Source organism: Botrytis fragariae (genome assembly GCF_013461495.1).
Source record: "Botrytis fragariae strain BVB16 chromosome Unknown tig00000000, whole genome shotgun sequence".
Classification (NCBI taxonomy): domain Eukaryota; kingdom Fungi; phylum Ascomycota; class Leotiomycetes; order Helotiales; family Sclerotiniaceae; genus Botrytis; species Botrytis fragariae.
The window spans coordinates 1,550,297-1,565,907 of NW_023500986.1; the positions used below are offsets into that span (position 1 = coordinate 1,550,297).

Genomic DNA, 15,611 nt, shown 5'->3' on the forward strand with positions numbered 1-15,611 from the left:
ACAAGCGCACGGCCAACAGAGACCAGTCCACTTGTCAACGTCACCAACATCATACCAGCCATATTAGGTCTGAAAACACCTTTTTTGGACCCCGAAAAATCGCAAAGTGTCTTGCAATTCCACATATGCAGATACCGCATTCTTCAAGCTCAATGGTTCTTTTCGCCTGATTCTGTTCCATAATTACTACTCAGAACGCGTGATAACGTCCCCAAAGTATCAAGCTTTGCAAAGCTGCAAAACCTGAACTAGTGCGGGCCCACGAAAGAATTGTTCGTCCGTTGGCTGAATATTCTCGAGCAACACTGCCTGTATATTTTAGCGGATTGTCAAGTGAACGGATAGCATTCATGAGTTTGGACATTGTGAGTAGGATCGGTCTTTTATTACCCTGAAGTCTACTTCTCAGACTGAACCCGAAATCTCGAAGGAAAATTGTGTAGTAATCTAGGATAATGCCGATATCTGAAGCAAGTTTCGGGTTATAATAAGATCAGACAGACATGAACATTTGAAGACTCATCATGGCAAAGATGAAACGATGAATATGCATCTGCTCTTCTATTTTGAGAAATGAAACGAGCTAGAAGAATTCTAGAAGACGGCATGGAAGATAGCACCTGCCACATCCACTCGTCACGTGCACAACTGCTCTAACGTTTTGAATTTTGGATCTGAGTAACCTTTTCGGATTCAAGGAGATTCTATTGTACTTGCTGACTCTCAATCCTTTTTCATAGTCCCGTCCATTATTTCAGCTTCATTTCAGATCATTCGAATGTACAGTTCGGCTAATCTGATGGTGCGTGTGTATATTCTATTAGGTCTGAGATCAGCTTCGCCGACATGCTCGCTTTGTAAATAGAAACTGCTCGAGGTGTGTCAATAGACTAATGAATGCAAAGAGAAGAAATGAGAACTTTCTATTGAATTCAAGATGAAAATCCAAATGAAATCAGAAAAATAGGATGGATTAATGACTATATATTGTAAAAATGTGTCAGTCAACAAAAGATAGCTGTGTGAAAACCAAGTAGTCAGTACACATCAACTCTGTTTCAAAATATAGGATATTCTCTCAACATATACTGAATTGTGAATGCCGTAACTACGTCTTTCTAACAGTGAACAGACAAGCAACACATCGTGAAATATGATCTTGGGATCTTTGAAATGGAATTTGTGTCCTACACATGAACCGGAAATGTCATACCGCTTCTTAAACGTCAATAGTCCAGTGTAAAATGTAAAAGGAGATGTAATGACAATTATTCCATATTTATACACGATATGTCCATCTATTCACGCAACAAATAGATAGGCCACCATTCTTCTCCGTTTTCTCAATACACGTCCAATTGACGAATCAATTTACCACATGCGAGCTTTTGTGATTTATGAGCTTTTCTCATTCAACCCTATATAATAATACAGTTCATTCAATTCCAGCCTGTCCATTCAAATATTAAATAACTCTCTACTGAAACGAAAAATACAAAACGCCTGGGCCATGCATATTGTAAGTATATTCTTTGATCATCAATCATCGCATCGCTTTTATCATTTGCGTCATTAGTATTTTCCTCTTTGTTTCCCTCCACTCCTTTCCAGCTCCCGGGCTCTTCTTATCCTCTTCCATAAACTCTTCAGAATTTCAGATCACGAAAGATCAAATCCAGCCCCCGCATTGACCGCATACAGCAATTTCTCTCTCAATTTCTCTTTGCTTTGATACCTTGGTAACTTCAGTAAGTTGACACACGTACTTGCACTGGGTAGTCTATCCTCATCTGAGCTACTATCCCTAATACTGAACAGCGGATTCAATGATCCAAATCCTAATAGCGGTGCTCTTGGCGTGCTGGTAACATATTTGAGCACCTTTCTCCTATCCTCATCTTTGAGTTCTTCCATGACCTGCCAGAACATCATGATCGTTGGGTGCTCGCGTCTATCGTCGCCGATCTGATACACACCGCCGTACTGTGTGTTCTCGCGTAGATCATTGATGTTAATATCCGATGTCTCACCGGAAATTAGGGTTTGAAGTTCAACTTGGTTAAACATGCTCAACCAGGAGGGATTTATGATTTGGCCGAGACCGCGAAGGAAAGCCTGCGTGAGTTCATAGGGCTGAATGTGGAGACGGTGGCGGACGACATAAGCAATGTAGAGGAGACGATTCTCATTTGTCACGGGGATATTAGAGCCATTAGGCATAAGATCTCGGGTGATAACTTTAGGGCGGCCATCAGGCATGCCGTTGGGAATCGTGTCGGTTATGGTAAAGTCGAGTGAGAAATCTTCGACATTTCCGGGATAGTTCTTGAGTTTTAGCAGCCCTTGATACAATCCTTCATCAAGATCACGCAGATCGTTCAAATTAGTACGGCTTGCGGCTTCTGGGCCAGAATTTGCAGCGGACCATTTGAGAAGGAAAAATCCAGCAAAATTAATGTCAATGAGAATACCTTCGTACAAACATTTCCCTACAATGCGGCCCAAGAAGTGCATGCGATTACGCAGCTGTACACTATGTGTTCTCCAATCAGGGCTTGTTTCGTTTATCCCAATCGATCTTAAGAATTCATAGTCTTGCTCCATAGCTGTTGGATTAGGGTAGAGTAGATTTTGGTCATTTGTGACAAAAAGTGATGGATTACTACCGTAATCTAAAGGACTACGAAATGCTTCATTAGTAACACTGGTAAGGAATTCTTTCGTCACTCCGCCGCCATCAATGCCAGCCTCAATAGCACCAAAGCTGTCAACAAAGGTGATCTGAATTGGCTCTTTGAGGCCTTCTGAAAGTGGGAAGAATGCCTCAAATGCATCTTCAAATACAGACTCTCGACGAATCGATGCATGGTGTCTGCCAAGAGTTTCTCGTGCGGCATGTCGATTTTGTGCCATATTCGCCATTCGCATACGCCAGGAATCCGGATCGATGACTCCTGACCGTCTCTTGAGTTGATCCATTATGACGAACTGACGAAATATCTCAACACGAGTTTCGAAGGGTATGACAAATGGCATATTTTGTAACACCTCAATCCTGGGCCCAACAGCAGCCATGATTTTCCTCTTGTTTATTTTTTGCTGATGCTTTCTTAACAGATCCTGCTGTCTCATCTGAGACAGCAATTGACTTGGCCGAGTTGTACGACCTAGCATAAGACTTTGAACTGGCTCGTACTCGTCTGCATCTTCTTCAAACTCGGCTTCAGCTCCTTCACCGTCGCCAACCTCTTGCCGCCTTTCTTGTTCCTTGATAACATCAAGAATAAAGCCTTTCATGTCAAAACGTGCCGTCATGAGCCAATGATCTTTGGGCAAAAATCGTCGTCTTGAATCTCGCTCATAAATCATGCGCATAACCCCGATTACAATAGTTCGCAAACAGTAAAACGTCATGCCCGAAATACCTGCGAATGGCCAACTCGAGTTGCTTGTTGTTTGGCTATCATCAGAAGCGTGTTTTTCATCTTTTGCAAATTCGTTGTTGATGCCGAAGTAGGTGCCTAAGCCACCCTCAATGACAGAATTATCATCACCAGAAAGATCAGCAGCATTGTAATAAGTGGTGAACGAGATGTTCTTCAAAAAAAGGGTGAGTTTCTCGACAGCTTCCAATGAGAGCGCACTGCCTCGAATCTTTGAGGCAGTTCCACTCGCTTGGTTCGAGTCTGTGCTACCTCCGAGGAAATCCTCGTCATCTATGAACTTTAAAACAAACGTGTAAAGTTCTAAGAAAAGAAGAATGGTTCTCCACTCTCGATCTCTTGATATAACTTCTTGGGATGGCTCACTGCTGTGCTGCTTTTGGTATTGAAGGATTTCCAATGCAGCTCTCGAATCAGCCATGATAGCTTTGAAGGTGCTTGTTGAACTCATTGCCTGCCAAAGGAATTTGAGAGCCAACACCTCATTTCCATTGGAAGTCGTCATTGAGCTAGAGCAAAGCCACATTCGAATTTCATCGGCACGATCTGGAAAAATTCTTAGCAGGGTAAGGGCATAACTTGCCAAGAAGCTTGCATCTTCCTGCCCCGTTGTTGACCCTTTGGCATAATCTCTAACACCAAATTAGCGATGGCCACGGGAGAAATGCAACTGACTTACATGTTAAATTTTCTGAGTAGCCCAGTTATTGATTCTTTATCTAACAAAGACGACAACTGATTGCTTATAAATATGGGCAAGTTTTTGACAGACTGAACTCCACTTTCTTCACGTTCTTCTCTTTGAAAATTATTGGATGTTAGTTTGCGACCATCAATCCTGCCAATGAGATCGACGGAGCACGCCGATAATTGAAGCGAAAGGGCTCTCAGTAGCTCAGATTCCTCTTCACGGTGCTCTTGCATACGGTATATTGCAATAAAATGAGCAAGCAACCATAGCTTTGCCTCCGGGTTTGACTGCAAAGAAGAAATGCTTGAGTAGTCCCGAACTATAGCGGCAGCTAGATAATTGCCACTCATTCTAGACGCGAGTACCTGTAGACCTCCAAGTCTAGATTCTAAATCTGGAATGGTAAAGAATCGAGATGCCATTGCTGAATAAACATCCAATGAGATTTTACCTATACTGATTAGGATACAGATAAAAATAGGTGTTAGGAAAACTCACTAAATGATTGCCCCGGCGCTGACGGAGATACTTGGAGAGGAAATAATACTGCCGAGACAAGCTCCGCACGCCATTCATCGGAAAGACTGCCCCCAACCACGGCGCTCGAAAGAAAGTCATAATAGGGAATCGCAATGTGTGACAGTATACTTCCATTCTGCACTAATATGTTCGAAAGGAGCTTGAAAAGAACTCTGTTGTAGCTGGGCAAGGTACTATTGGATATGTCAGGATCCCATCAGTGACAAACATGTTGGGGGGATACGTACTGTATGAGAGCACTGAGTGTGAGCCTTGCTAATTTGAAGAGATAAGGTCCATACTCTGCTTGTGATATGAGTCTGGTATTCTTGTTATGAACGAACTTCCTGCCTAGTTCCACCAACTGGGCTACATCATCGTCCCGCTCGGGGTTGCAAAACGCCATCAACAACTTTAATTGCTCAAGTGGAACGAGATCATCGCTCCCTCCCTCGCAAGAACTATAGGTCGCCTTATATTGTTCTCGTCTTGCATCCGCAAGCTTGGTTCTACTTCTATGACCCCTCCATACTCTCTGAATTTTCTTCGAAGCGTTAAGTCTTTCCCTTTCCCTCTGACGTTGCTCTCTCTCTTGTTGCGCGTGTGCCACTGTCTTTTGAGCACCAGAAGCTGAAGCCGAGGAATTCCAGGTACTGGTAGCGAATGGATTTGGATTTTGACCAGAAAGATTGACTTGTCTAGGTCTGCGAGAACTGCCACTGAAAGTTTGAAACATTTCTTCGACGGTGAGATTAATGTAAATGGTATCGATTTTCAAAAGCTTGTCCCTTTGTTATGGATTGTAAATGGGTGTATCATGAACAAAACAGCATACCGAATTCTATGGGCGATCCAAACAGAGACCGGTCGAAGATGGGAGAAGAATGATTGTGGTAGATGGGATTATTCGGAATAGGTCGATGATAGCAGTATAACTACTATCAAAGAGTAGAGCAGGAAATAATAGGATGAAGTGAATCACAAATATAGTATGAGTAGACGGTGGAAATGGTTTTATGTAAGCGTCGTCTATGAAATCCTTTTTCTTTTGAATTGAAGTATCTGAAGGCAATAGTAACAAAGTAATATCATGTACAGCCTCTTCCTCATATGTTCCTCGGATTACGTTTGGCAGCAGCCTCATTATATGACGCCGCTTTTGAGAACCCGATTGCCGATATCTCCAGCTGCCTTGTAACCTTATAAATCAAAAGCATACAGGTGGAATGATAGAGAAAGTTTTCTGATTGTCTTTTCTTATCGGTTTCTGTTTGTGATTACTTAAGCAAACCAAGATTATTCCCCTCGTTAATTATTTGAGCTGGAGAGGAGGTTCAAAGAAGTCAAAGAAGTGAACGAAATCGATGGGATAGTACAAAGATTCGCAAAATTCGTTGTAGTATTGCCCACGCTTATAGTTTTACTTGTATATCTATGTTCTCTTATGAGAGCAAGCCCTTGAAGCCCTGTCCTCTCTGCGTTTGAATCTATCAATTTTCTGGTGACTTGGAGAAGATGCCTCCCTATCTACCTACTAGATACCTAGACACCATTCCGGCACGTTCTTGCTCTTTCATACTAGAGCGAAGCGAGAAAGCCTCCACGGCAGTGGCCAAGGGGAGCGTCAAATTACATATTTGTACTGAATAATGCTTTCTCTCCTGACAACTTGGAACACAAGATTAATCACTACTACTGACCACCTAGGTGTGTATATAATAAACGCCTTTTCAGTTCGGTAGGAACTCGTCGGCCCCTTGAAGAGCCGACTATCAATGTAATACCTACGGAGCATCTTTCCTGTCCTTCTTTTTCGACAGATTAGATATCCATGGATTACATAATCCTCTTGATCATTCACTTGATGAATCAGCTGTAGCGAATCATATGAGGGTTTCTTTCACTTACCCATCAGCAAGTGGTCAAGCTAAGCCAAATAAAGCTTAGTTAGTCTACGCACAGAAATTTCGAAAAAAGATTGAGTTTTATCTGTCGCGATTGTGATCTCAAGAAATCTCCTTCCCTTCCTTCTACAACCACAAAAAAAATAACAACCCACCGAAAAGATCTTACAATAGCGGTTTAAGTACGAATACTTCGTGCTTTTTTCGTTCTTCTTCGCCCTTTTCAAATTAGAAAATCCCTCTTCTTTTAGAGATACAAAAAAATTTGAAAATCAAAACTACAGAAAACCCCAGAATTGCGATCGATACTTATTCTATCGACCAATTTTCGAAATACCTTCACCTTCCTTCCGCACATAAAATCTCCAACCTCAAAAAGTCAGTCATATTGTGCATTTGTCTTACGGCAGTGTGACATCAGTATTTCGATTTAATACTTAGTTCTGTATAGAATTATTTTCACGAATTTCTACCCCTCCTCAAACCTCGACCCTCTCTTCGAACAACACATCTCGACATAAAGGTAACCATGCCACTTTTATACCTTTTTCTCTCTCTTTATGCCTTCTCTCAACATTCCCTTTGTCGGCTCATTGTTGTAACTTTCGATTTGGAAAAAATGATTTGATTTTTGTTCATCTGGCTAATTTTTCGATTTTTCAGTAAAATTTAGTCAACATGTCTGCCGCAACTCAAAATGCTGCTGTCGACCAGCTCGCTTCTGACCTTAACAATGCTTCCTTGAATGGAGATGCAAACGGCGCCGCTACCCTCAACACCGATGTTTCCAACGTCAACTCCGAAGACCAAGATGCCGCAGGTCCTACCCCCACCAATGCCCCTCACCCACAAGCTTCGGCTTCCCTCTACGTCGGTGAACTTGACACATCCGTCACCGAAGCTATGCTTTTCGAACTCTTCTCTCAAATTGGCTCCGTTGCTTCCATTCGTGTTTGCCGTGATGCTATTTCCCGCCGATCCCTCGGATATGCCTACGTCAACTACAATACCACCGCTGATGGTGAGAAGGCTCTTGAAGAGCTCAACTACACTTTGATCAAGGGCCGCCCATGCAGAATCATGTGGTCCCAACGTGATCCAGCTCTCCGAAAGAACGGTCAAGGAAACGTTTTCATCAAGAACTTGGATGTTGCCATTGACAATAAGGCTCTCCACGACACCTTTGCTGCTTTCGGAAACATTTTGAGTTGCAAGGTTGCCCAAGACGAGTCTGGAGCTTCCAAGGGTTATGGTTTCGTTCACTACGAGACAGATGAGGCAGCCGCTCAAGCTATCAAGCACGTCAATGGTATGCTTTTGAACGAGAAGAAGGTCTTCGTTGGCCATCACATCCCTAAGAAGGACCGTCAAAGCAAGTTCGAGGAGATGAAGGCAAACTTCACCAACATCTACGTCAAGAACATCCCAGTTGAAGCCACCGAGGAGGAGTTCCGTGAGTTGTTTGAGAAGTTCGGTGATGTTACCTCAGCGTCCCTTGCCCGCGATGCTGAAACCGGCAAGAGCCGTGGTTTTGGTTTCGTCAACTTCATCAACCATGAACATGCCGCTACTGCTGTTGATGAGCTTAACGGCAAAGACTTCAAGGGTCAAGATCTCTACGTCGGCCGTGCACAGAAGAAGCATGAACGTGAGGAAGAGCTCCGCCGTTCATACGAAGCTGCTCGCATTGAGAAGGCTTCGAAATATCAAGGTGTCAACCTCTACGTCAAGAACTTAGATGATGACATTGATGATGAGAAGCTCCGAGAGTTGTTCCAATCATTCGGTTCCATTACCTCCGCTAAGGTCATGCGTGATACCCCTGCTGAGACCGCCGAAGCTGAGGAGAAGAAGGAGAAGGACGATGAGAAGAACAAAGAAAACAAGGACGCTAAGGAGACCAAGAAGGAAGGCGAGGCTGAAACTGAAGAGGCCTCTGCACCAAAGGCAAAGCGCTCTTTGGGTAAGAGCAAGGGATTCGGTTTCGTTTGCTTCAACAACCCAGATGAGGCTACCAAGGCTGTCTCTGATATGAACCAGCGCATGGTCAACAACAAGCCACTTTACGTCGCTCTTGCTCAGCGCAAGGATGTCCGTAAGAGTCAATTGGAAGCCAGCATTCAAGCTCGTAACCAAATCCGCATGCAGCAAGCCGCTGCTCAAGCTGGTATGCCTCAACAATACATGCAAGCTCCAATGTTCTTCCCTCCAGGAGCTCAACAACCAGGTTTCCTTCCCCAAGGTGGACGTGGCATGCAATTCCCACCCCAAGCTGGCATGCCAATTCCAGGTGCTCAAGGAGGCCGACCTGGTCAATTCCAAGCTGGTTTCCCTCCACAACAAGCTGGTCGTGGTGCACCAGCTGGTCAACAAATGCCACCTAACATGTACGGTATGGGCCCAGGCCAATTCCCTGCTGGCGGTCAATATCCTCAGCAAAACAACCCACAATTCTTAGCTGCCATGCAAGCTGCACAACTCACTGCCGGCCGTGGTGGACCAAATGCACGTGGGCCAATGCAAGGTATGCCACCAAACATGGCTATGCCTATGGGTCAACAAGGAATGCCACAATTCCAACAAGGTGCTAGACAAGGCGGTCTGCCTGGTCGTGGTGCTCAAGCTGGACGTCCTGGCCAATTCGCTGGTGGATTCCCTCCACAAGCTGGTCGTGGTATGCCACAACAGATTCCGGGAATGCAACAAATTCCTCAGATGGCCCAAGAGGGTGGTGTTCCAGCTACTATGTTGCAAGCTCAAGTTCAAGCCGTTGCTCCTCAGCAACAGAAGCAAATTCTTGGAGAGGCTTTGTTCCCTAAGATCCAAGTTTTGCAACCTGAATTGGCTGGCAAGATTACCGGAATGTTGTTGGAGATGGAGAACCAGGAGTTGATCAATCTGTAAGTAATAATCAGGGAGCTTTCAGCCCTACAGGTATCGTCGTACTAACAATTTCGTAGTATCGAAGATGATGCTTCTCTCCGCGCTAAGGTTGACGAGGCACTCACTGTCTACGACGAGTATGTTAAGAACAGAGGTGAAGGTGAAGGCGAGGCTGGTGAGGCCAAGGAGGGTGACGAGAAGGCTGAAGAGAAGGCTTAATTGCCCACTCTCTTCTGCCATTAATGACTCTTTTTCTACACTTTACTTTGGCGTCTTGTCCAACTCTTCTGCTACGGTACGGTTCCGGAAAAGTTATTTATGCTTTGGTGGCAACATTTCGGTCCTACTTTTTATCGCATTCTTCACACACGGAACGATATTTTTCTTATGGTCAATGAATATTTATCTTCTATTCTTCATCTTATGGAAGGGCAAATATTTCAACCAATTACATGTACTCATAGATTACTCTTGTGCTCAACGACTCTTGCACTACTCGACGGAGGTACAATTTTCTTTTTCTCATTGAAAATTACCTACGCTTCTAACGATTAAAATGTTATTGCAAGGTGTGGCTAGTTGGCAATGGAGGGAATAAACAACAAACCTTAATTTCTTTCTGCTTTTTTATGACTATCTTCAGTCCATCTGCTCGATTTGACCTGATGGCGACAACCTTCATGGGTTCTTCACCTTTTCTTTTAATAATGAATGGATGGCGAATATGAAATGAGGGGTATTGGCATGGCAATTCAGTTTTCTGGGTGGGCATGGATTGGGAATGTGACAGCGTGAACAGAATTAGATTAGGGTTCTATCATAGATAAGATAAGTGGTTGGGGGAGTAAACAAGAAATCAAAAAAAAAAAAAACATTGCAAATTAATCATGACTGTTTGAGCTACGTGGATGTTGTGAGGATTATAAGCGCGTGTGCGACGCTGTTGTATTTCACTTGTGATTAAAATTATTTATACAGTGAGGTATGCTAGTTTGATTTGGACTATGGTATGCCGATTGTTATACTTCTGGCCAAAAATGAGTCGCTCTCGGCTGAATAATAGGGGGACACAATAATTCGATATCCGATTTCGAGTGAGATTCTTGAGTATTCAGAAATAGTGTATAGTTGACACGAAAATGATAAACTAGGTTGGTTATATACAATCGCTAAGTGGCAGGATAATTCAAAGATTGAATAGGTAAGTTGATACTGCGAAATAAGCGTTTGAAAAGTGTGGGCGGTGAATTTATTCATCGGGTCGCGATGGTCTGCGAGATGGAAATGGAGGTGTGGTATTATTGGTGGAGTACAGCTTGGCGATTTGCTTTGGTCTTTGGAGTTGGGGAGGCATGGTGGAACATGAATTGAATGGGTAGGCTTTCGGATCGAGGTGTTTGTCTACATCAGTGGAGAGTAGTATGGATGAGAACGGAGAAGAGGTAGCTATAGGGGGAAGGTGTATGATCTGAGGGAGTTTTATGTTGATGTGGGGAGTTGGGAGGGTGCGAAGGGAAGCTAAAATCGTCTTGTGTTCTGTTCGATATCGAGTAATGTGCATGTCGATATACGTGATACAGTCGTTGAGTCACAAAGTTGTACAGAAGAAGTTATTGAGAATCATTGTTTTCAAGATGATTGATGATATTCAGTTATCTCGAAGTCGATGAGGGGGTAACTAGCTAGCTATGCTAACTAGCTTAGAAAATTCCCGGACTGGTGTCATTCCAGTCTTGCTATCTACACCCGAAAACAATTTCCCATCATTTCCCAAGTGATATGCAAGAAAGAACCCCTTGAAATAGATCACCTAGGTTGAAGGGTCCCATCTTGCATTTGTCAATAGCCAGATATGCTCACAGAAGCTACATATCCAAATTTTGCTCGCAATTCTGCACCGAGAGTCTCTTCGGCACCTATACTTCCTGCTACTAGCCTTTCTTGGACAAGTTCCAACAGCACTGCCGATGGGCCGTGCCGAACTCGTAGTCATTTTTGCATTCTTTCGCTTCCCCTATCTCGTCAACGAGATCGTGTAAGAATGAATGATCACAATCTTCTACAAAGTTTTCTTCAGCATATGCAATTGTCATTGCCAATGCAGCTTCAAGATCATCGTCATCAACATTATTATACGTTGCAGAAAGAGTCTTCAGGTTGTGTACCCTAGGCACGCAATTGGAGTCTAGCACCCTAATAATGGGGCCGAACAACTTAATGATCCTTAGCTGGTGGCTTTTTTGCCAAAAGGTTTTCATTGGATCCTTGGGAACGCCGATTGAGAAATTAGGTTTGTACAAAGATCTATTGAAAAAAGACGGATCATAATTGATGCACTCTGTAATTGTCACAGCGCAATGAAGAAGTGTTAGCTTCATGCGGGGTGACACGAAACCTTCAATGCATTCCCCACAAGTGCACCCAAACTTTAGTCTGAGAGCTTGGGTGTTTAGAGGAGAGCTGGGCAGATATCTGTATTTCAATAAAGACAAGCAAGCGATAGCTTGGAGTGGAAAACCGACGATCTTGTCAAAGATATCGAATTCATCCTGCAAGGCCTCCAGCGGAGTAAGCCACTCGATGTTTCGAGCCAGTGCTAATTCTTGCTCCTGATCAATATTCTTTATCATCAAACTCTTCAAGGGCCAACTCTGACACCAGCGAAGAAAAAAGTCGTGAAGCAGAGCGCTCGATCGTTAAATCTATAACTTTTTCTCACTATTCATAGGCGATGCACCTTCTTCTGTGGAAACTAGAAGGTAAGCAAGTCAGTTAGAACTCCGGGACAAAACACAACGATGACTGAATTGCAACTTACAAATCTTCTCCGAACTATCAATCTTTGTTTTCTTGGATAGATCGGATGGCTGCAAATTCGAAGCACAACTTTCACCGCTAGCCTTCCGCTTTCCATGAGCTTTTGTCGGAAAATCCGACATGATTGATGGTTATTGGAGATGTGTTGTATTTTCATGAAATTTGAATGGGATAGGTCTGAAAGAGTTCTTTTCAGGATTTTACAGTTCTAGGAATCTGTACCTTGAACATGAAACGCTAGATTGTCAAGCACGACGGAAATAGATCAAAGAACGCTACTACCGTGAGTGAATATTTGACGAGACATGTACGAAATTCACTGTGTTGGGTAGATACAGTATAGATTCAGCGCCAAGCCCCGTGATGTTGAAGCAAACTTCCGCCACAGATGTTTGTTTGCCAACGTACGGGACGCGACATGTATGATTGAAAAAACTTCAACAAAGAAGAATTGAAGGGGTGCAGTAAGTGCAATATATGCCATACAATGTACTCAAGCATGAGCTGCACTGCCACAGCTTTTGTATGTCTGTTGAGCGAATGAGTCCTCAAGAAGTTTGAACATGTGTGACTTCCTTGAGTGGTTCTCAATCGGAGCGACAAAGTTTCCAATTTTCTGCTTCAGGAAAGATGGTAAATCTCGGGCTTTTTGTTATAAAATTAAATCGGACAATGCCTTACCTGGTACACTGGAGAGATGCAGATGAATGCCTAGTATGAAAGTGCTTGAAGGGCAACTACTAGGTGGTACTGAGAATCGGTCCATATGGCGCATCATTGCTTGCACGTGCTTAATATGGTTCTTGCCTATTATGGATGCTGGCAGTGAAGCTTGAGGTATAAACACTTCACCTTCAACGTTGAACTTCCGAATTCTTAACCCTCTTTCTTATTGACAACAACTGATTGTCACCTCATCGCAAGTGGTGTATTGTAAGATTCTATGACCTGAAAGAGAACGCAAAACTTCATATCCACATCCATTATGACCGACTCGTCGATTGCAGTTCCTCGAAAGCGCAAGTCTGATGCTGAGATCGATACGTCTACAGACTTATCGGCTCCTGTTACTGGTCTCGCAGTCACAAACACAGTGGCAAAGAAATCTAAGATAGTCGAAGACGTAAATGTCTTGGTATCTGATGAGTTGAGTAAGTTGGATTAAAAGGATCCGTACAGTTCTTAAGTACTAAACTTCTCGCAGTTGCCACAAGTGGAAGCGAAGTCGATGTTGATCACAATTATCATCAGCCTACTGTTTCTGACGCCGGAGAATCAAATGTTGGAATGACCGAAGAAACTTCAGAGGATGAGTTTGATGGAAATGATGATGGAGTTGAAGACGAATACTCGTATGAAAATGAAGATGAAGATTCGGAGGTTCGTCAACATGGAGTCGAGGAGCGCGGAATTACTATCCAGAAGGATGGTACGGATAAAGTAGTCAAATTGAGACTCTTTGTGACGAAGGATCAAGAGGTTGCAGATTGGCTTCACATGATTCATGTCCACTGCACCGTCGATGGCAAACGAATTGGCCATGCCTTCGGTCAATACATCTGCCGGGAAGAAATTAGAGAAAACTTCTGGAGCGATATGGAAGCCCCAAGCAGAGAGTTGTCTTTGATTGCATTCGAGCTCTTCGACCGTTATGGATACCTCAATAGTCACCTCAAGAATCATTGTGTGCAAAAGGGTACAGGTGTATGGGGAAATGAGTTAGATTTTGGCTCACTATTTATACTGGAGCATATTGACGTGACTGAAAGGGAATACAGACGAAAGGGATTAGGACGAGCCATGATTGGTGACCTCGTCAAGAAGGCAGAAGGACTACACAAGCCATCCCATTCAAGTACTACGGAAGACAACATGTTAGAAGACATGTTCTGGTTTGGACGAAATAAGGAAAGAGAGCGTCGTGCGAAAATTCACACAATCTCGATGCCTGGTTGTCTTCGCCATGACGTCGAACCTCAATGTGAGGGTAAATCTAAACTCGAACAGCGTGAGATTAGCTCTCGAGCTTTCGATTCTGCTATCTCATTTCATCGTTCCCTTGGCTTTCGAAGAATTGGTGCTTCGAGCTGTTTTGGTCTATCATCCGACCCGGATCATAAGTCTCATTCACTCGCAATTCAGGACGATTTCGATCCGCCAAAGCCACCATCAACACCTGCAGAAGAACCGGAGGCGATAATAATCACAATGCCTGGTGAAGAAGAAAGCTTTCGTACATCTGCTTACCAAAAGGAACTGGAAGAAAAGAGACTAAAGAAATTAAAGGAGAGACTGACACCCTTGAACTTCGCGGCTGTTTCTCTTCCTGATATTGAGCTCGTAAAATTCTTCAAGACATTCCATGTCAAAGATGAAAAGGAGTGGAAGCAAGTTGACAGTCTCAACAACACCTTGCTACATATCACGGCATGCCAGTTTAAACCCCAAAGCGTACAGTGGCTAATGGATAATGTGAACGACAAGCAGTTGACATCGGCTCGTAATATCGACGGATATACACCTATCGAAGCATTACAGTATAAACTCAACGTCATCAGAACACGACGCGAGCATGGGATGATGACAGTCGTCATCTCAGATAACTTTTCTGGCTTCACTTCCGACGCTACCAGCTGCCAGTTTGTACTACTGACCGGATCGATGCCTACTAATCTATCGGATACTCAGCTCTTACTACAGCTTAAATGTGGATGCACCTGTGGGGAATGCATTGGAGGGTTTCTATCGCCGCGTATGAAGCTGGCACTTCTTTTCCAAGCTGAAACACATTATGACAGTCTGAATGATTCGATCCATATGAGTCTCGGAGATGACGGCGTCGATTGGTTATGGTTGCAAGAAGGCCTTATCGAGCACGTTCATCCAGGTCTCCAGCAAAACTTCAAGACAAACAAATCACTCCGTCAAGGTTTCGCTAATATGTTCAATTACATCGCGACATGCCTGAAAGCCAACAAGCCCCCCACGAGAAAAAATGTTTTGAAAGTATGGGAAGAAGCGAGAGAATGGCCACCCGCAACCAGCAATTATCTCCAATGGGGCGGTACCCTTGAGAACAAGGTCGAAGCAGTATTGGAGAAAGTATTCGAATATGCACACGCCCAAAATGAGATTTTTGGCGATGGCGAGTTTATGAACTGTATGGAGGAAGAGATTGAGCAATTGAAAATATGCAGGAATGACCACGAATATGGGTTTGTGGCTAAATCCTGTGGCTTGCCAGAACGTGACACGAATCCAGCGGGAAGGCTGGAGGGTATGTTCCAGAGAATGTTTTCGGGTATGCAATGATTGTGCTAGATGGAGTCGTGCTGTATTGATGGATGGTTGATT

General features: G+C 43.6%; 4 protein-coding genes across 4 annotated transcripts; 2 read left to right on the forward strand and 2 right to left on the reverse strand.

The window, feature by feature from the left end:
• Positions 1–1,659: 1,659 nt before the first annotated feature.
• Positions 1,660–5,389, reverse strand: Bfra_006700 (putative iq and hect domain protein; the record flags this gene model as incomplete). The annotated part of the gene is made up of 4 exons (XM_037337070.1): positions 1,660–4,075; positions 4,123–4,585; positions 4,633–4,847; positions 4,902–5,389. The coding sequence occupies 4 exons, from the start codon at positions 5,387–5,389 to the stop codon at positions 1,660–1,662; spliced, it is 3,582 nt and encodes a 1,193-aa protein (XP_037198436.1).
• A 1,846-nt stretch (positions 5,390–7,235) lies between these two features.
• Positions 7,236–9,659, forward strand: Bfra_006701 (putative polyadenylate-binding protein; the record flags this gene model as incomplete). Its single annotated transcript, XM_037337071.1, has 2 exons — positions 7,236–9,457; positions 9,518–9,659. 2 exons carry the CDS (start codon positions 7,236–7,238, stop codon positions 9,657–9,659), a joined length of 2,364 nt encoding a protein of 787 aa, XP_037198437.1.
• A 1,459-nt stretch (positions 9,660–11,118) lies between these two features.
• On the reverse strand, positions 11,119–11,698 carry Bfra_006702 (uncharacterized protein; the record flags this gene model as incomplete). The annotated part of the gene is made up of 3 exons (XM_037337072.1): positions 11,119–11,250; positions 11,301–11,356; positions 11,398–11,698. 3 exons carry the CDS (start codon positions 11,696–11,698, stop codon positions 11,119–11,121), a joined length of 489 nt encoding a protein of 162 aa, XP_037198438.1.
• A 1,544-nt stretch (positions 11,699–13,242) lies between these two features.
• Bfra_006703 (putative ankyrin repeat family protein) lies at positions 13,243–15,569 on the forward strand (the record flags this gene model as incomplete). Its single annotated transcript, XM_037337073.1, has 2 exons — positions 13,243–13,408; positions 13,462–15,569. The coding sequence occupies 2 exons, from the start codon at positions 13,243–13,245 to the stop codon at positions 15,567–15,569; spliced, it is 2,274 nt and encodes a 757-aa protein (XP_037198439.1).
• Positions 15,570–15,611: the final 42 nt, after the last annotated feature.